General features: G+C 50.3%; 1 protein-coding gene across 11 annotated transcripts in view; it reads right to left on the bottom strand.

The window, feature by feature from the left end:
- Positions 1–21,480, bottom strand: part of ATP9B (ATPase phospholipid transporting 9B (putative)) — a 252,976-nt gene that overhangs the window by 34,774 nt on the left and 196,722 nt on the right. For all 11 annotated transcript variants that reach the window (XM_053902858.1, XM_053902856.1, XM_053902864.1 and 8 more), the window contains 2 exons: positions 16,602–16,714; positions 12,647–12,895 (listed from right to left, as the gene is read on the bottom strand). In XM_053902858.1, coding sequence (XP_053758833.1) covers positions 12,647–12,895; positions 16,602–16,714 — 362 coding nt within the window. The remainder of the gene's footprint in view (positions 1–12,646; positions 12,896–16,601; positions 16,715–21,480) is intronic.

The following is a 21,480-nucleotide window of genomic DNA, read 5'->3' as shown; positions in this document are numbered from 1 at the left end:
ACACAACCCTCGGGGCGGGGGCGAGCGGGAGCGCACGGCAGGTCTCTGGGGGACCCCGGCCTGTGCAGCTGTGCCATGGGTTTCCTGGTGGATCTTAATCTTTGTCCCTCCGTGGTCACAGCCGGGGCGGGTCTGATGGCTGAGCACAGTCCTCCTGCCAGTGACCACCAAACCGAGGGAGGTTTTGCAGACCCTGCCTGGCAGGAGCCCTGTGCGGACCGCGTGAGGAGCAGGGGTCCAGCAAACGGCAGCACACCCCTCCAGGTGAGTCTCCCCGAGCCCAGCGAGCCCAGCCAGGGCGGGAGCAGGGGCCCCGGGCCGCGCAGAGAACGGAAAAGCCGAGTAGTGAGGCCCGGACGTTACGAGGCACTGCCCTGGGTGGAGAATAAAAAGAGGAAAAATAACCTTTGAACTGGATTTGGGATTTCTCACTGCCTTTTAAAAAGAAGTAGAAGCCATCTGGGAAGGGCACACCTCTGATCCTGGGAAGGACCCACGTGTCTGAACCCGGGTGACCAGGGGTTAAGGCCGAGGCGGCACAGCCCCACGCCGCAGACCTGAAGGCGGGCGGGCGGGTCTTCCCGCGGCAGGAAGCGCTCACACGCTCTCGGCTCCTGCCCACGGCAGGGATGGACCGACTCGGCCCCCCACGCAGTCCACGCACACAGGCTGCCGAGCAAAGGCTTGGTGGTCTCGCCGGCCGTACTGGCTGGGGCGGGGCAGCCACGGTGGCCTCCCCCCCCCACGCTTTTCCACCCCGTGGCCACTCTCCGCTGCAGAGGATGGCAGGGCAGACCCTCCGAGGGCTGGGCGAGCCCCCAGACTCCCGACCCACACCCCAGGAGCAGTCTGCATTTTTTCTACCTCCCGCACCCCGGCCCTGCTCTGGGCGTGTGTGCAGGCACAGGGACGCGTGTGGGCCTTCTTGCTCCTGAGCTGAGCGGCCGGACTGGAGGGCAGTCCGGCATCCTGTAGGCGTGTTGTGCGTTAACCAGACTCACATCGTCTGGGGGCGCCTGGGTGGCGCAGTCGGTTAAGCGTCCGACTTCAGCCAGGTCACGATCTTGCGGTCCGTGAGTCCACGAGTTCAAGCCCCGCGTCAGGCTCTGGGCTGATGGCTCGGAGCCTGGAGCCTGTTTCCGATTCTGTGTCTCCCTCTCTCTCTGCCCCTCCCCCGCTCATGCTGTGTCTCTCTCTGTCCCAAAAATAAATTAAAAAAAAAAAAAAAAAAAAAAAAAAAAAGTTGAGAACTCACATCGTCTGGTTTTCAAGTGTGTTACTGGGCTCCTCGAGTTTGCCAAGATCCTAAAACCACGCTACGGATAACACGGCACTGATTCAGAGCACCCCAGAGACACATGGCCGTCACAGGAGCAGCACGGGGGAATGTGGGTCCTGCAGCCCACCTCGGGTGGGAAAGGAAGCGCACACTGGACACGCTTTTCCTATAAAACTTCGATATAAACTGCAAATGGCCCCACACTCCCCAGGTGAAGGGCAACTGTGACGTTCTGACCCGTCAAGTGTCTCTTCTTGCCGACGCCCCATCACCTCCTCGGGCCCCCCAGTCGGGACTTCAGGCTCTACCGGAGGACCCACACCCGTGTGCCATTTACTGTACGCGTGCCCGCACAACCCGCCCCAGGGAGCGGCTTGTAACCACGTCACGTCAGTGCAGGTGCCCATACAACTGTTTTTAATCATCATCGTTTCGAGGACTAAGTCTCCACGTGACGCCAACCAGGAGTGTGACCCCTTTCACAAGACAGATGCCTTAATCACCGTCCTAATGCGAGTTGCTCAGTGAAGGGTGAACAGAGGGTCTCGCTCCGGCTTTGAGCTTTCCCACCTCGTCTCAGAGCACATTGGGAGTGCAGGGCACCTGGTCGGATTCATACCAACTCTCTCATTTCTGAAAGAGAGTAGTGTTTATCCAGAAAGCCTCCTAGAAACAGCTTAAATCCAGCGATATTAAATGTAGAAATTAACTAAAATTTCAGAGGTGTTGGCGTTTGGCTCTGTTTTCTTCCTAAAGACACGTAAGCGGTTAAAACACACGTCCTCTTTGAAAGCCTGCAAGCCTCGCCTGCTGCATGGGGGATGGGGGGGGGACTACAAGCGTGAGGGCTGGAGACCATAGCTGCACACATGCACACGCACACACACGTACATGCACACACACACGTGCACACACACGGTGAGAGTGCTGCATCCACAGCCCTGCTGTGCGGGAATGGCCACCTGGCTTCTGCCCAGACACTACGCTTGGAACCAACCCATGGACCCCCAGCCTCTGCCCGTCCCAGGTCTGTGCTCAGGGCTGGCTTGGCGAACCGGCCCGACGCCCCCTCTCCACCATGCTACAGCAGGCCTTCTCTCCCGCCTCCACTGCTCCGGAAGGTTCCCTGGGCTGCCTAAGGTGCTGCGTCCTGGCTCCCTTCCCTGTGCTCCTTTGGGTGTACCCACTCTTCTCTGAGTGGCCATCGTGACAACCTACACTTACACGTGCGGGGGTCTGCTTGTTGGTCACGTCCTGCACCCCAACCCGCAGCACATCTGGGACTTCCACGCCGGAGGCGCTCGTGTGGCCAGCACGGGACAGTCCTCCAGCCACAGAGAGCGGATGGTCTCTTACCCGGAGCGACTTAGGAGTGGAAAGCTGCTGGGGCACCTGACACAGGTGCCAGTGCATAAATGGGGCTGTTCTGAGCACCTGCTTGTGTGAGGCACTCTCCCCAGTTCTGGGAGGAGACTGGTGAGCAACCCCCCCCAGCATCACCGGGGCTGGGAGCTAAGAAACGACGGTCTCCCTGGAAGTTACCAGTCCGCCTTTAGACCATTTCTTCACATACAAGACGCCAGTCATCTGAAGGAAGCACCGAGCCTTACTCTTAAGGTCTTATTATTACCGTAAAATGCTTCTTTATTTGGGGGGGTGGGGTGGGGCAGAGAGAGGCAGAGAAAATCCCAAGCAGACTCTGTGCACTCAGTGCAGAGCCCCACGCGGGGCTTGAACCCGTGAACTGTGAGATCATGACCTGAGCTAAAACCAAGAGGTGCTCGCTTAACCGACCGAACCACCCAGGCACCCCACCTTTACTTTTTGTTGTTAAGTATTAAGTATCATGCTAATGACAGGATTCTTCACACATGCCCTTTATTAGGTTGAACAAATTCTTTTATTTCTAGTTTACTGGGAGATTTTATTAGGAATGGATGTTTGATTTCAGTCAAGAGTGTTTTTCCCCCTGAAGCTACTGAAATGATCATACGGATTTTCCCCTTTGTCCTGTAGATAAATTATACTGATTGATTCATCACAGTTGAACCAACCTTGCATTCCTGGAATAAGCCCCACTCGATCATGATGTATTACCTTTTTTATTTGTTGCCAGGCTTTATCCACTCCTACTTTGTAAGAGTTTTGCGTCTACGTTCATAAGTGATTACGTTTCCAGTTTCTCATAATGCCTTTGTCTGGTATCAGTATCACTTTACCACCAGAGAAGCGTTTCTTCCCCTGTTGTATTCCAGAAGAGTTTGTACAGAATTGGTATTGTTTCCTCTTAAACATTTGGTAGAATTCACCTGAAGCCACCTAGCCCTGGATGTGGAAAGGTGTGTAACTGCAAATGAAATTTCTTGACTAGATACAAGAGCTGTGATGGCTCTGGGTGTTTTCAGTAACGTGAGAGAGCTGGGGGAGAGGAGGAGAAATTACTGATAATGCGCATGAGCATACACCCTGTTCTTTTGCTGGGCAACTGAGGCCAACACGGGTACGTGGTTTCTGGGCCCCTGGAGCAGTGCGCTTCACGGGAGGCTCTTCTGCACTGGCAAAAGGCAGATTCATAGAACAGTCTAACGGGATGATGTGCATCTACTTAATTTATTAAGCAACGTATATTGCAACCTTAACACTTAGTGAAATAAACTGTTTAAAACATTTTTTTTTAATGTTTATTTATTTTTGAGAGAGGGAGAGACAGAGTGCAGGCTGGGGAGGGGCAGAGAGAGAGAGAGAGAGGGAAATGCAGAATCCGAAGCAGGCTCCAGGCTCCAAGCTGTCAGCACAGAGCCCGATGTGGGGCTCGAACTCACGAGCTGTGAGATCATGACCTGAGCTGAAGTCGGACACTTAACTGACTGAGGCCACCCAGGTGCCCCGAAATAAACTGTTTTTAAAACAAATTAGAAACAATATAAGGAACAACAGAAGGATTTTTGATTCTGCAGATTTAGTTTCAGTAGGTTGGGGAGAAATCTAGACATCGGGGGGTCTAGAACTCCTCAAATGTGTCCAAAGGCGGTCCAGGGCTGATAATGACCAGAACAATCATTCTGGCATTAAAAACAAAACTGCCCTTGGCCTTGGATGAGATGCCAGCATTTTCTGCGCTTACTTCTGTTCATAAATGAGGACACCTCTTTCAGAGAAGATTAAGAGTGTAGGTAAAGCATTAATAAGTGTGCTTTAAAGTCTAGCTTTAAAATTAGTTGTTTTAATCCGCACTACATGTTCCTACTTAGGTTCATGATTAAATATTTTTATTGTTGCGGTTTCGTGAATGGGACACTGTCTTCAATGTAACAGGCTGTGGTCGATACAGAAGAGTGTATGGGTTTGTGTATTTTTATTGGGGTCTCCTGAATCTTTGCCTAGATATACGGTCACACCATGTCTAAGGCGTAATTTTATTTTCTTGTAATAACTGTCATGATTTTTCCCTGCCATGCTGTCTGGATAGAGCATCCGGGACAGACAGTTTGAAATGGCATTGATGTTAGCAAACGTCTTTGTTTTATCCTTCGCTTGGGAAGGACTGCACAGTCTATCCGGTGTGACGGTGAGTATTGGTTTAAGACAGGTAGCATGGATCACGTTAAGAAAGATCTGTCTGTTTTCGATGGACTATTGCTGGATTTGGAGAGGAAGCTAGTTTGTCTGTTTTGATCTGGAATGGGTACTGGGTTTTAACTTAAATGCCTTTTTAAAAGTCTCTAATGGAAGCGAGATTATCAAGTGGCTTTCAACTTCTACAGAGCCGTGCGGACACATCTCCTAGTCAGTCGTTCTTGTATCCCTGGGGAAGAGGTCACCTGGTCACGGTCATTCAGTAGTACTGTAGCTTTGTTGGCCTTACAGGATTTCTGGATCTTTGTTTATAAGATTTATCTCTGAGTTCCTTTTGTACTGTGTGTACATTTATACTGTGTGTCTTGATCAGATTTTAGAACTTAGGAATAAGTTGGCCTTATGAAATGACTTAGAAGGTTTTGTACTATTTTCCTTGTTCAGAAAAGTTTTGGGTGGGATTTATTTTTGGCTTAAAATAACTGGCCTATAAAACTGTCTGGTCCAAAGTGGTTTTGGCAACTTTTTGAATTTTGTTTGTGGTCTACTCAGGTTTTAGGTGTTTTAGACTCCACTTGGCTAATTTATATTTTTCCCAAACAGGGTTACTTAATGAACTTTTCAAAAATATTAGCATTGGGGCTGTTCAGTACACTCACAAAAATTGAAGCCTGTTTGTCTGGTATACACTCCTCACGTGCAAATTTTGTGTGTATGCTTAGTCTGCATTCACTGTTTGGCATTATTTACTAATTTTGCCATTTTCCCATTTTACGTAGCTTTTGAATTTATTGCCTTCTCAGCCATTCCTTTTTGTTTTCCTTTCCTTTTATTTCCTTTGGTTTTGTTTTGTCTTCTAAATTGTTTACTTGGATGCAAGCTCACTTACTTCTCCTTACGGGTGAGCACTGCCTCTGGTTTGGCTTGCAGGGTGCTCGGCAGGATGCCCTCTGGCAGAAGCGGACTTTCGTCTGCTGACTGCACCTGCTACAGTGCGAGCAGGAGCTGTTCAGCGTCCCCACGGAGGTCACGCCGTGTCCTGGCCTCTCCTGACCATGGCTTCTCTCGGGTCCTATTCCCTACACTAACAGGACGTACACACAAAGCTGCTGAGGGTGGATAGAAATTGTCAGGTCTCTGGCTCAGAATCTCTCTCAGGAGCAGGTAACGCGCTGCTGCCCGCTATCCCGGTGAGGCCCTCTCCGTGGGCAGAAGCAGGGCACGCGGCTTTCCCTGTTCCCTGGGGGTGCTCACAGTGACGGTGTGGGCCACCTAGCACCCCGACTCCCGTATCCGTGGCCCACAGAACACGAAACCTTCCTGGCACTCAGGCGTGGGCTCCTTAGTAAGAAAGTTTCGGTCTCCACGTGATCTCATCTGGTCAGGCAGCCTTGTCACTACCTGAATAAAACGTGGGGGGTTAGTTTGTCACATCTTCCTCGGGTGCTGCCATGTTCCTACGGAAGCGGCTGCTGACGTACTAGGATGTGATCCTGAGAGGTATTCCTCTGATATGTGAAGAGAGCTCAGAGCTTAGAGGCTCACATTTCAAATGACTATTTCTAGGATTACTGAGCTTATAGAAATTTCTAATAATGTGACTACTGACAATAATACAAAGGTAAAGAGACTTGAAACGTGAATATAAAAACTACATTTGGAGGAAGCCTGGGCTAAATGTCAGCCACAGGCCGCTTAGTGACATCCAACCCTTGTCACGGGCAACTTATGAACACATTGTCACCTCTCCATGCTCAGGAGCCAGTACAGGAAAGTATTCCTAGGGTCCTACCGCATGAGAGAAAACAGAATATGAGGCAAGGTCTGATCACTAATTTTTCCCTACGATCCCATTATCCAGAAACTTCTGTGCTATTACTAACGAAAAGCTTGGGGACATTACTTTTCTCCTCTTGGCAGTTACACACACACCTGGCAGTTCTGCTCAGGGATGCATTTCTTACCAGGCGCCTTTGAAATCGTAACCCGATCACTGACCCACACATCTTCCACTGCGGTCCCACCAGCACACTCATAACCGAATGGAGTCACGAACACGAGAGGCAAGCTGGTCACCTGGAAAAACTGCCCCCAACAGTCACGGCGGGCCGTGCGTGCGCCTTCTCTGCTGCTCCCGAGAGCAGGGCTTCCGACGCTGACAGGGACCTGAGCCCACACGTGCTGACAAGCGCCACGGTCCGTCCCACTGTGAGGAGCACCCGCGACAAAGTGAGTGTAAAACGAGAGCACACCGTGCGCGGGACGGCTCGCTCTGGTAAGTCCAGAAGCAGTGCCAGTAAGGATGTGATATTCTTCTATATTTAAATAATCCACTTGTAGTCTGGCATAAATTTTAGCCGATTCTTACCAAGAAATGTCTAAGTGAGGAGCTAACATCTACACCTGAAAATAATATGCAAACGCAGACCTCGCCTACGTGCAGGATGAGGCCACGGTGCGGGCGAGAACATTGCTAGCGAGTAGCTAGCGTTCAGAAGTCAGCAGTCCTTAAAGTCACAGCCGACTGATCTTTTTGGACCAAAAGACACCAGAGCCCTTCAAGGTTTGTGTCACCATATGCCCTGATTGCTTGAGCTGACAACCTTCCAACGCCAAGGCTCTGCCCACTGAGCTCGTACCCGCCAGGACTGCTCGTGACATTCAGGGTCCTGGCTTCCTCTACCTGCGCTGGACACAGGACAGCTGGAGGGGGCTGGGTTGCAACTCTGGCCAGGGATTTCCAGGCAACGCCCACTGTTCACTAAGCTGCAATTTGCTCTGCTGACGCCGTAGAGACAAAGCGACGGGCAAGTGAAACTTCCTACTCGCGTAGAGAAAATGAACTACTGATCATTATCATAAGGAACAGGACAGGGCATCGGGGCTCCACGGGATGAATGCAAGACGAGCTGCTGACACTCCAGCACTGCCACCTGCCGCACCTTAAAGTATCACCCGCGTTCCACGACCACACGCCGCCACAAGTATTCAGTGACCGCACCTCAGTTTAACATGAGCTGCCCCAGAATGCAATTATTTGTATGAGACGTTCACTTGCGCACATCCGCAGGGAGGGAAAAGACCCTCTGTTTGCAGGAAAATGGGAAGGAAGGCCGCTTCTGTTGTGAGGAAATGCAACTGTGACGTCAGACTCGGACACAGGAACGTTCGACTTCAGCGCGTCCTTTCGAAAGACAAAGAGGACGCGAGAGCCGTGAGTACGCAGGGACCGTGAGGGCGGAGTGCTGAGGCGGAATCTGCTACAAAGCTCCCGAGCGATAGCACTGCTTATTAACCACACATGTTGTGATAGGTCAACGCTGAGGTCAGACAGAAACCATCAATTGAGCCATTTCCCTGAACAGAGCTCCAGGGTGCAATATTCTAAGCACTTTATTCAATAAAAAATGCTTTTAAAACGGTGCTTTGGTGATTGGGAACACTGCCATCATCCGTCAACCTAACTGCAGCAAAGTTCAATAAGCTAAATAATGAACCATTTAGATGATTTTCCTTGGGCCTCGGGGATCTGCGCACACTGCATCAATAAAGCTCTTTAAAAATTATGACAAAGTCTATTTTTTCATTTTCAGATTTAAAATCTGTTGGGGATTTTTTTAAGTTATTTAACATGCTGCTACTTCTGATCATTGCCCAATCTCCAAAGTAGAAGGAAAATTGTAAACAAGTAAAAAATTTAATTATAAGATTAGCAGTTCTATTTAGTTCTCGTAATCTCGGAATCAACGAAATCCCTCTCTACTGTGAATTCCTAATTTAAGATTTAAAAAGTGTTAGGACTTACATAAAAAAACAAAGATAAAAAACCCTATGTATTTTTTCTTCCTTCCTTCTTTTCCTCCTTCCTTTCTTTTTAGAGAGAGTGAGGAGGGTAGAGAGGTAGCGGTGAGGGAGTGCGGGGGAGGGAGGGAGGGAGGGAGAGAGAGAATCCCAAGCAGGCTCTACGCTCAGCACGGAGCCTGACGTGGGGCTCGATCCCACAATGCTGGGATCATGACCTGAGACGAAATCAAGATTCAGATGCTCGACCAACTAAGCCACCCAGGCACCCCAAAAATCCCATGTAGTTTCAGGAAATTCATATTTCTTTTTGGCAGGTATTAAGGTGAAATATGTAATATAATATTTTTAAAACAAATACAATTTTTCTTGAGAAACATCTGTGGTCTCAGCTTCCTGTGCTTAAGACTGAGAAATAATTCTTAATCCATAATCAAACGGGATTCTTGACAATTTCTAGCATGTTATAATACAGAACACGATGTATTCAACCCTTTCCTTACATGAAAAGGAATGTGGTCCATTTCCTTTACAGAGCAGTCACCAGTGGCCTACACTTGTCTCAAAGTGTCCACCGGAACGCTGAGACGGCAACTTACAGATCTTATAAATCTTAGCTATTCATCTTATAGCTTCTCCTACGTTTCCTGTTACCAAATACACACGCGCGCGCGCACACACACACACGCACCAGATTCTTACATCTACGTGCAGAATGTAACACTCCCGGTGTTACTGGACGCTGACACCCAGAGGCGGCTGTGCCTGAGGGAGTGGGGGGCCTGGTCCTGCACACACCCAGTCTCCTCCATACACAACGAGCTACACTCTCGAGCTTCTCGACAACCCACAGCACCGCCGCTAATCCAACGTTCGCAGCCTGAGCCAATACCCCCCAAATGAGAGGGCGGGGTGACACTGTGACTCACAAAAAGATGCAGTCGGTCATCACAGTTCATTAGGTATCGAAAAGGGAAAGGCTACAAACCCCAGGGCTCTGGTTCCCACTCGATGTCATGGCCTGATATTGCCAGGAGACTGGCTTCTGGATAATTACCAAGGTCTGCTCCCCACACCTCCCTGCACGGCCTGGGCCTCGGGGCCCGGCCGAGATCTGTGCACCCCACATCTGCAGGGGGAGGGGGGGCCCAGCTGAGACTTGTGCACTCCACACCCACGGAAGAGGGGGGGCTCGGCTGAGACCTGTACACCCCATATTTGCAAGTGGAGGGGTCCCGGCTGAGACCCATGCATCCCACACCTGTGGGAGAGAGGGAGGGCCTGGCAGAGACCTGTGCACCCCATATCCGCGGGGGGGCCCGGCTGAGACCCGTGCACCCCACATCCGCAGGGGGGAGGGGGGCCTGGCTGAGACCCACACACCCGAGAAGGAAGACGAGGGTCCCAGGAGGCACAGTAAGAGCACAGCCTGCCCCCCCACACCCCTGCAGCACCACGTACCCTGCACCCAGGATGTGCCAGAGGGTGACCCAGACAGGACACCGTGGAGGTAATGGTTCAGGATCAAGCAGATTTGAGACCCTGCTTTGTCTTCAGCCTTTTTCATTCTTTTCAGTGTAAGAAAACCGAGTAATTCCAAGAGTAACAGAGTTACTGTAAAGCTGTCCAACAGTAATGGTGTTTACGAAACAGTAAGGGCTCCCTTTATCTCGTCCTCATCAACGAGAACCAAGGACGGGGCGCCTGGTGGGCGCAGGCGAAGACGCCCGGGCAGAAGTCGGGGTGCGGCACTCGGGGCGCCCGTGGGAGGACCCTGCGGGGAAGGGGTGCAAGGGACGCGACAGCGGCCACAGGAGGGAGGACGTGCGGGTGTGGGCACAGACACCAGGAGGGGGCTCCAGGCGTGAGTTTGAGGGGGGAGAGGAGCAGCGGCCCTGGTCTGGGCTTTCCACGGCGAAAGGAAAACAACCCAACTTCTACCTTTTTGGCTGGTTTCTCACCACCTTTAAGTTCTTACACGAGAAATGACGTGTTGCCCTAATTTCTAACTTAGTTTGTTCTGGTTACTAGCAGATAATTTCTTGACTAAATAATCGAAGAAATGCCAATGTAACTAAATCCGCAAAAATGAATTTGGTTTCCAGAAAATACAGCAGTGCATAAAGCTTTGTAAAAAAACACCACAAATCTGGAGGTGCTGTTTCCATCATTATGAAGTCACGTCTTTGTTTCCACTGGGGGACCCTTGGGGGGCGCTGCCCAGGAACCGCTCAGACCACTGGCCCACCTGGCTCCTGGCTCGGGCGCTGGCAGCACGCCCTGGGAGGGGCCGCGGGAAGACGGCCAGGACCCGGGGGCTCTCAGCCGTGGGTGCACCTTAGCGCGTCCCCAGAATGGAGAAGCGTCCAGCCCCACGAGGCCCACCCAACAATCACCGGTGGAACTGAGCCCGTGCGCAGAAAAAGGCAGATAAACAAAACAGAAAAAAGACAATCGAGGTTGTGAGCGCACCTGATGTGCGGACAGGATCAAGGGTGCCGATGTGTCCACCCGTGGCGCCCCAGGAGGCCGCAGACAAGGGCTGAGGGCACCTCTGGGAACGAGACACGTCAGGACGGTCACAACCCGCCTTCTCCTGCTGCAGGGAGAGGACACAAGCCCCTTCCAGATGTGCCAGCCTGGCCAGGGCTCCTCCGTTCAGCCCCGCAACACAGGCTGCACGGTCCTCTCTGCCTGCGGCCACAAGCTGGCTCGGCCGTTACTCCTGGGATGCCTTTCCTAACACTTTAAACTCACCGCTTACCTTGTGACTTCCTGACTGATTTTAATCACTGAAACAGGGTGCAATGGTTCCAGGCTCTGCGGGGTACGTGTGGGAGCACCCGCCACTTCCCGTTCCCAGCTGCACAATGTGGCCCTGAGCGTCCGCGGCCTCACCAGCTTCCCGATGCTGACACCCCGGCAGTAATGCGACACCCAGTTTCCCTGCAGTGATGTTATTACAGTGGAAGGACCCTGCTCTTCTGAAATAACGTTGATAACAAGAATCACCAGGCTTCTCTTTAAAACATCAGACTTTTTTAAAAAAAACTGTGATTTTGGGGCGCCTGGGTGGCTCAGTCAGTTGAGCCCCTGACTTCGGCTCAGGTCATGATCTCATGCTCTCAGATCTGTGAGTTTGGGCCCCAACAGCTCAGAGCCTGGAGCCTGCTTTGGATTCTGTGTCTCCCTCTCTCTCTGCCCCTCCCCCGCTCATGCTCTGTCTGTCTGTCTCTCTCTCTCTCTCAAAAATAAATAAAGGTTAAAACACCCTGTGATTGGGGGTTATTGTATGATCCAGTTTTAGCAGGTAAAGAAGCTTGTTTGCTTCCACGGTTTGATGACAGAATCATCTCTGAAGAACCCGGAGTAGAAAACAATACATAAGAGAACTGTGTTTAAAATATACTGGCTGTACAGGAATTGGACAAATTAATTTAACAATCTAAAAATCAAAAAATGATGCAAAGGTAGAAATGACTAATTTACTGCATTTAGGATTTTACTGTTTCGTTTGTCTTCTGCAGAGTTTTGAGACGATTTGCATCCCAATTCTCTTTTGAAATAGATACACTATATCTCAATTCTGGCAAAAAACAAAAACAAAAAACCCAAAAAGCCCTGGAAATTTACTTGGAGGAGAGAGAGGACGATGAGGCAGGAACAGCCCGAGTCTCAGCAGCTTTAGGAAGATGGGACTTGGTCACAAAAGTTCTGGATTCTCTCATGTGCTTTCCGGTAACAGACTTAGACTTTTTGGGAGATGTGGACACACTGAGACCAAGGGCCCGTCTTGGAAAGGACCCTGACGCCAGGGGCTGCCAGCCGGGAAGAGCCGCGTGGCCCCTGGCCCGTAGCTAAGGCCTGCTAGAACTATGGTAAAGCTCGCCTCTCACCCCGTGAGAGAACTCATTCTCGCGCCTTCTGAGCCCGACTGAAACCCAAGGTGATGAGTTCTGTACTCTGATTCTCCAAGAGGCCCCAACTGACCTCATCCGGGCTGGCGGCCTGGTAGGTCCGGTTCCCGTCGCTGAAGTCCTGATCTGCCTCGGCGTACTCGGCCTCCCCGCCCACACCGGCTCGGGACTCGTACACAGGGCTCACGTTGTGGCACAGCGCGATGGCCTTCACCGCTTCGTGCACTCGGCTGCTGACACTTTTTCTGACTTTGGGAGCTGAAGACTGGGCTTTTCTCGGGGGCGTTGAACTGGCATTGTTTCCGCCAGCCTGGGACTGCATCTGGTAAAATACGGAATGTCATAAAGTTGAAAATACAATATAGTTGATGCTGGAGTTATTAGCATATGCTATTTTTATAAGCTAGTTAGCTAGGGATAGGAAAAGCAGCTTGGGGTGCCTGGGTGGCTCGGTCAAGTGTCCAACTCTTGATTTTGGCTCAGGTCATGGGATCGAGCCCCACACTGGGCTCTGTGCTGGGCCTGGAGCCTGCTTGAGATTCTCTCTCTCTCCCTCTACTCCTCTCCCCTGCTCATGTATATGTTCTCAATCTCTCTAAAACAAAATACCAAAAAGAAAAAGAAAGAAAGAAACAAAGAAAGAGGAAAGGAAGAAGAAAGAAAGAAAGAAAGAAAGAAAGAAAGAAAGAAAGAAAGAACAAAGAAAGAAGAAGAAAGGAAGGAAGGAAGGAAGGAAGAAAGGAAGGAAGGAAGAAACAAAGAAAGAGGAAAGAAAGAAAGAAAGAAAGAAAGAAAGAAAGAAAGAAAGAAAGAAAGAAAGAAAAGAAAAGAAAAGAAAAGAAAGAAAGAAAGAAAGAAGAAAGAAGAAAGGAAGGAAGGAAGGAAGGAAGGAAGGAAGGAAGGAAGGAAGGAAGGAAGGAAGAAAAGTAGCTCAATTTGATTATGTGGTTTGATTTGGAATCCCTTCTACAGAACAGCTATTACTACAGTTGTCATACATACCAAAATATTTGTTTCAATACTTAAAATCTGGGTGTTTCCTTTGACTAGATTCACTTGGGCCACGGCATTAACTTGCTAAGTCCTTACTAACTCATGCTGATCCTCCCTCTAACGATGGGGTACGCCGAAGAACAAACAGTAGACTCATAAGTGCTCTCACTTTTCTTTAAAAGTGCCGTATCTCAAGTGGTATAAAGCTAACAGCAGGAGGAAAATGCTTATGGATCTTCCTTTAATACGATAAGTTAATCCATCTCGTGACAGCCTCTGAAGTTAGGGTCTGATTTCGTGCCTAACAATCATTACACACAATAAACACCGCATTCTGAGGAAGAATGATCCCCGTGTCAGATTTCAAAATCGCGCTCTCTCGAGGTGACTCCCCATTTACACCGTGTTTGGCTCTTGTCGCACTCAGCCGTGTCTGGGGGAGCTCACCTTCGCCAGCGAGGCGGGCGGCTACTCACTGTCGCCCATCCTGGAGGAGGAGGAGGAGGATGCCCCCCCCCCCCCGCCGCCACCAACAGGACCTCAGACATTCCTCAGTTCAGTTCACAGCCGCTCGTGAGTCCCTCCCGAGACAGTGCGTCTCCCGCTCTCGGACGGCACGTGTAGAGCCGCTGAACCATGAACATTCTGCCCATCAAATTACAGGGTTGTCTAATGAAGGCTTTGCCTGTTCGGCACAGCAGCTGGCACTCAGAGCCACATCTGCGTGCTGCTCCCGTGGCTGCGTCACAGCAGAGACCACGGCCGACTCCCCCTTATGAATTATGTCATGCTTATTGATGGCCGTATGATTTAATTTCACACAAATGCCATTAAAGATTATGCCCTCCGTCACCAAATGCTGCCAGCGGGGAAACACAATCAGATTACGAAAGATCTGTTACGTTACACTGGACCTGGCAGACTATTATCATCTTAACAAAAAGACAGAATCTAAGGAATAAAATCAGTTTTACATGAAAAGTACTGTCTAACCAACGGATAGCTAACAAAAAAGATTTTTAAAAGAACTCTTACACGGAAATAAGTATTAAATATTTGTTGTTTTTATACAGTGACTTATCCTTTCTGCTTTTGATTCTTCTAGTAAAATAGCTTATTTGGAGCTATTAAAATCATACTAATGGATAATGTAAATTAGTTATTTTTTTAAAAAAAGATGTTCCCCGGTACTATTTCCAACTAGACGAAGATTACCAGAAGAGAAGTCTTTTTTCCTTTTCCTTCTTAGAATTTTCCTTCTGTTAATAAATATTCTAGGTTACACAATACTTAGCCACCCAGGTGGCTCAGTCAGTTAAGCGACCAACCCTTGATCTCAGCTCAGGTCATGATCTCGTGGTTCATGAGTTCAAGTCCCGCATAGATCCCCCTGCCTGGGATTCTCTCTCTCTTCCACTCTCTCTGCCCCTCCCCTGCTTGTGCTCTCTCTCTCTCAAAATAAATAAACACTCAGAATACTCTGTCTTGAAATGAGTGACGTCCAACTCAGTAAAGCGTTGGGTTTCCAGTTTGTACATGAGCTTGCGTAAGTGATCAGTACATACGATAAACTTACACGCATCATGGTTCTCATCTGACAGCATCTTGAAAGTAAAGTATACGATATTCTAGTAAGTGTTACAGAAGAAAGAGAAGGTTTTCACAAACTAAACGCAAGGCAGACAGTCCACTGGAATCTGGTCAGAGCAGAAAGCGCTCGGGGCAGGTGTGAGGAAGACAGGTCGGAAGCACGACGGTCAACACAGACGGTCCACAGCCTCCCAGAGGGCCCAGGGGAGCCTGTGGACACGTGAGCCCCTCGTCCTTGGTGGGCGGGAGACTTGGTCCTCTCCCTGACATACCACAGTGGCTGTTACTACGTGGTGACTAAACCCTACCAAAGACTGGCGAGGAGACAGAGAAGCAGCCTCGGAAGCGGTGACTGGTCCTCCACGGCGACCGCAGCCTTCAGTGCAAGGACCTTAAACAGACACCCCAGGGTTGTGAGGTGTGGTTACACAGAATCAGTGGGTCCACACGAGTGCCACACACACACTACCTGGGAACAGTCTGTGGGAAGGAACCACGCAGCCTGAAAGAAACTCCGGAAAATGGTCTATGTCCGCCGTCCCTCCGCTCGTGATCTGTGATCTGTGCACGCACAGGGCCCCGTGGGCCCGACGTCGGGACCTGGAGCGTCAGGACCGTCCCAGGCCACACCACACGTGTGTCACTTGCAGATTCCGCCGCCTACAAAGTGTCGGGCAGGTGCTGTGACTACTGGGCCGCAACCTTGTGCGAAAGCAAGTAATTCCTATTCTCACCAGCTCAGCTCCTGAGGCCCCGGTGAGAAGACGAGACTTAGGTCACGTGCCCCTCTCCCACAAAAACGTCCTTACGTAATCCAGATACAGACCACACACTTACAGATGGAATAACGTGATATCTGAGGATCACTACAAACGCGGTGAAGGACAAGGGCTATGGATGAAACAAAACCCACTGTGCGTGGACACCTGCTGACGTGGACGACAGGGCGACGGGCTCACCACGGTACGGTGTGCCCACTGCTATTTATTGAAAAGGCAAAAAAACATGAGAAAGTCTTATTAATTATGAAGGAAAACAGAGGGACTGTTAAGAAACACATTTGAGGGAGCACCCGGGGGGCTCAGTCGGTTAAGCACCCGACTTCAACTCAGGTCATCATCTCCCTGTCTGTGAGTTCGAGCCTCACGTCGGGCTCTGTGCTGACAGCTCGGAGCCCGGAGCCTGCTTCGGATTCAGTGTCTCCCTCTCGCTGCCCCTCCCCTGCTTGTGCTCTCTCTCTCTTTTTCTCAAAAATAAACAAACATTTAAAAAAATTTAAAAAATAGTAATAAAATAAAATAAGTCCAAAAACTGCTTCTTGATTTATAAATTAGAACCGAATGTTTTGGGACATTCAAAGAAGTCTGCCGATTTCTGCACGAACAGACACAACAGCTCAGGCTGGCTTCCACAGAACGCGTCCGCGCCGGGGCGCGTGAGCTCACCTGCGGGCACGGATTCCTGAGGTGGCCCTGGATCTCGTCCATCGTGTCTGCTCCATAAGACACAGTCCCCAGGTGCAGCCGCTTAAACACCATCTCGTTCTGGGTGAGGGTTCCTACGACAGGAGTGGCGAAGACGAAAATCAGTGCACACACAGGAGGCCAGCAGGCCGAACACAAGACTTTCCACCCACGTTTCCACCCGCAGGTGGACGCTCTCCTCCCTGCTCAGGCCTCCCCTCAGCACGCTCTGGAATTCCAGCACCCAAACTGTCCTTCTGCCGAGGACCAGCGTCCGTCCTAGCTCCCTCCGCGGTGGCTGCCTGAAGACAGGGCACACTCCGCCTTTCAGTTCACGTGTGTGACCTGGCCCACGTGTGAGTCCTGCACGTTCTGAGACAGGCAGGAAAGGGGAAGACGCGGCCGGTCTCCGGAGTTACACCTGAGGACGCCGCCTGAGAAAGACATCAGCCAGTCCCAAATCAGCAGGCCTACTGGTTTTTTAAAAACCCAATTTTGAAAAATTAGATATTTTCCATTTAACAGAAACAGATGCATTTAACCCTTCGTGTCCATCTGTATCACGTGGGGCGAGAGCACGTGGGCAGGAAGGCACATTCTCCCGAGCTGGGTCTCCGACCAGTGCCCTCCGCAGATGGGGAGGACCCTCCAGAGAGACAGTCAGGGGTCACTCCTGGGGACTGCCAGTCCCCGTGTGCCCGCCACTAACGTGTGCCTGCGCACAAGTAAGTACTTCACTCCCGGAGTGTGAGGAAGGCAGTCAGGAGAGCAGCACAGGTCAGGTTTATGAGACTTCCGGGGTCTGGCTTCCTATCAGAAACGTATACAGCCAAATACAGTGAGTAACCTCAAGAAAGGCAGTGAGACAGAACATTATTTCAAAAACATGGTGAGTTTTCATTAAAAGTGACACATAAATTCACCTTGTTACACATCATGACTCTGGAAACCCCAAACTCTGTGAATATATATCACTTGACATAAAAATATACATAGAACATGTGCATGTAACTTTTGCTTACTTGCTCTTGGGGACATGTGGACGCCTGTGAATGTGTTCGTCACGTGCTGCCATGACGTGCTGTCACAGCCTCCCTGGGCTTTTCTGCACTCACTTCAAGGCACACGGAAGGATCACCCACGGGCTGAGGTCGTTATAAACGTGAATAGGAACAACCCCATTGCCGATCGGTGATAATGAAAGTCGGGCTTTCCACACGGCTACGAGACACCCACAAAATATTAACTGATTTTTGCCTTCTTTGGCACACGTGACATTGAAAACACGAAGCGTTTTCCTATCTACCCCCGACTCCACACACATGAGTGAGAACTAGCGTTCAAGACAAAATAGGTCATCCAACTCGAAACTCCCACCAGGACACGAAGGCCACTTGAACGTGACAGGTAAGAGGAAAGCCCGTGCTGCCCGTCACTGTGTCAGGGGTGGCTCCGTCCGTCGTCCTGCACGAGTGGACACCATACAGCAGACCTTCATGCATTTCAGAGAGCAGCTACTCTTACGGGTGCTTGTCTTATAAACTTTGTCTTTAACCCTTTTAATACCTTGAATAAATGGAACCCAAGTTTCCTGAAGTCAAAATTATGTGAGAAGTACAGTTTTTGGGTTATGTCGTCATTAAATAGAATTAGCTTAAAACAGTGGCTTGCGTTAAACAACGTAATTAAAAACAAGTCAGCCTCCAAATGAAATAAGGGAAGTTCTAGAAATGATTTCTATCAGAGATTTGAGATGAAAACGACAGTTCTCTTATCTGAAATCAAGACAATGAAATCATACGTTAATTCCTATGAGAATAAGCACAAAGTTCACCTCTATTACGTGTGCCCGGGTGAGTTCTCTGAAAAATCATTTAATGTTGCTCTAATAAAAAATGTTTTACTTATCAGACTGACACAATCAGAGAATTTCCTGTCGACATTTTTTTCTCTGATACACACTGAACGTGAGACTGGTTTACAAAGGGCTGCGGTAATGAGGCAGTTCAGAAGCGGGACTGTGACGAGTAATTCTTCTCCTACCCCGACTTCTTACTAGCGATTCTATGTATGTGGCAAAGAGAAGGATACCATGGCCTGACAGTGCCATGGAGCATCTAGGAGTAACAGGAGTAAAGTATTATTTCTTTAGGTCTTTAAACCGCTAGACGCAAGTCACAGAAGACCCCAAGTAAAGAGATGCGTCTTCTCCTCCGCTCGCTGTCTTACGCCACAGGGACCGCGGGGACAGGCACTTGGGAGCGCCAGTTCACTCCGCGCTGTTACTGTTTCTGTATTAATCGTTCGCCCCTTCTTCTCTTCGTAAACACCGAAGTAAAATTGACATATACTATCTATTTCGGGGCCACTGTCTAGTGATTCAGTATTTTGCACTCCCCAAAAAATGATCTGCAAAAGTGCAGTTACCACCGGGCGCCATACGGAGTTACCACCAGACCATGGACCACGCTCCCCGTGCTGCACTTTTCGTCCCCGGGACGTACTTATTTTGTCACTGCAGGTCTGTCCCTCTTCATCCCCTTCACCTGTTTCACCCTCTGGCCACCACCTCTGTGTCTGGGGAGTCTGTTTCTCTATTGTCGGTTTAGATTACACACGTTTGAGTTTCTCTGACTTGTTTCCCTTGGCATAATACCCTCTAGATCCACCCACACTGTCGCAAATGGCAAGGTTTCATTTTTATGGCTGAGTAGTATTGTATATACACATCTTCCTCACCATTCATCTGTCGGTGGACACTTGGGCTGTGCCCGTGTCTCGGCCACTGTAAATAACGCTGCTAGGAACACGGGGGTGCAGACGGCTTTCTGAATTCGTGTTCTTGTTTTCTTTGGATAAATGCCCAGAAGTGCGACTACTGATCACATGGTACTTCTACTTTAAATTTTTGAGGAACCTCCACACTGTTCTCCAGAGTGGCTGCACCAGTTGGCATTCCCACCAACAGTACGAGAGGGTTCCCGTTTCTCCACATCCTCAGCAACATCTGTTGTTTCCTGAGTTGTTGATTTTAGCCATTCTGATGGGTGTGAGGCGGTATCTCATCGTGGTTTTGATTTGTGTTTTGTTGATGAGTGACGTGGGGCTTCTTTTCATGTGTCTGTTGGCCAGGTGTGTGTCTTCTTTGAGAAATGTCTATTCGTGTCTTCTGCCCATTTAAAAAAATTTTTTTTAATGTTTTTATTTATTTTTGAGACAGAGGGAGACAGACCATGAGCAGGGGAGGGGCAGAGAGAGAGGGAGTCACAGAATCTGAAGCGGGCTCCAGGCTCTAAGCTGTCAGCACAGAGCCCGACGCGGGGCTCGAACTCACGGGCCGTGAGATCATGACCTGAGCCGAAGTCGGACACTCAACCGATTGAGCCACCCAGGCGCCCCTGCCCATTAAAAAAAAATTTTTTTGACGCTAAGTTGTCTAAGTTCTTTACATATTTGTGGATATTAACCCCTGTGAGATGGTTGATGTGAAAATATCTCCTCTCATTCAGTAGCTGCTCTTTCGTTTTGTTGGCAGTTTCCTTCATTGTGCAGAAGCTTTTCACTTTGATGAAATCCCATTGGTCTATTTGAGTTTTTGTTGCCCTTTCCTGGGGAGACAGATCCAAACAAATGTTGCTAAGGCCAAGGTCAAAGAGATTACGGCCTGTGTTTTCCTCTAGAACTTTTGCAGTTTCTGGTCTTTAGTTCTGTGCTAGTTTTGTGGGTATAACAAAAAGGTCCAGTACTTTCTTCTGCACGAGGCTGTTACTGCAGAGACAGTCTCTTCCCCATCCTGTGTTCTCGTCTCCTTCGTTGGACATTAGCTGCCTGCCATTCATGTGCGTGGGTGTTTTTGGCTCTTGACTGTTCCACTGGTCTGTTCTGTGTCGTGCGCTAGGACTGTGGCTTTGCTGGCCTTTTAGAGTTTAAGGCGCCGCCATTTCCCGATCTTGTAGCGCCCAGCTCCTCCCACTCTTCCTCTAGGATGGTTGTTCTGTGCTCTGGATGCACAGCACGGCCTTGGACTCCCCTTCCCCCAACCAGAACACATGGACCCCCATCCCCACCTGGCCTCCCCTTCTCCCCACTGGGCTACATGGACCCCCCCCATCAACCCTGGCCTACCCTCCCCCAACCGGTCCACATGGACCCGCCCCCATGCCCCCTGGCCTCCCCTTCTCCCCACTGGGCCACATGGACCCCCCATCCCCGCTGGCCTCCCTTCCCCCAACCGGTCCACATGGAACCCTCCCATCCCCCCCGGCCTCTCCCTCTCCCCACTGGTCCACATCCCCCCCCCACCCCCCCGGCCTCTCCCTCTCCCTCTCCCCACTGGTCCACATCCCCCCCCATCCCCCCTGGCCTCCCCTTCCCCCGACGGGTCCACGCCATCCTCACCAGACACACTCCTCCCACATCAGCCACAGGCTCCGGTGGCCGCACGGCCTCAAGATGCAGCCACCGTTCCCCAAACACCATCAACCCTCACATTCCCATCGATTTCTAACACACTTGGCATTCATTTATGCGTCTGGCAAAAAACTCTCTTAAAGGCATCGCTGCGCACTGGGTCTTGGAGGCTGACGGATCAGGGTGTGCGCCCTGTTTGTTCCCTGTGGGCCAAGGAACGTCACACCTCAGTGTGTCTGCAAATAAGGACGAGACCATGTACCTTGCCCAGCTGTGGCACAGGGTGAGTAAGATCATGTACGAAGAGCCCGAAGCACGAGGACTGGGGGTCCCTTTGCTCAAGAACCCTGCGGTGCAAAGGCAGAGAGAAGAGCACAGAGCAGGTCTGCTCCCAGGGGACGCTGAGCACGGTGGGCAGACGTGCGGGGTCTGCGGCCGCAGCCGCTGGAGG

The sequence above is a fragment of the Panthera pardus genome, unplaced genomic scaffold (assembly GCF_024362965.1).
Source record: "Panthera pardus isolate Hobbes unplaced genomic scaffold, ASM2436296v1 HiC_scaffold_15, whole genome shotgun sequence".
NCBI lineage: Eukaryota > Metazoa > Chordata > Mammalia > Carnivora > Felidae > Panthera > Panthera pardus.
Note: the sequence above shows the minus strand (reverse complement) of the source record. Positions and strands in the feature narration are given on the sequence as shown.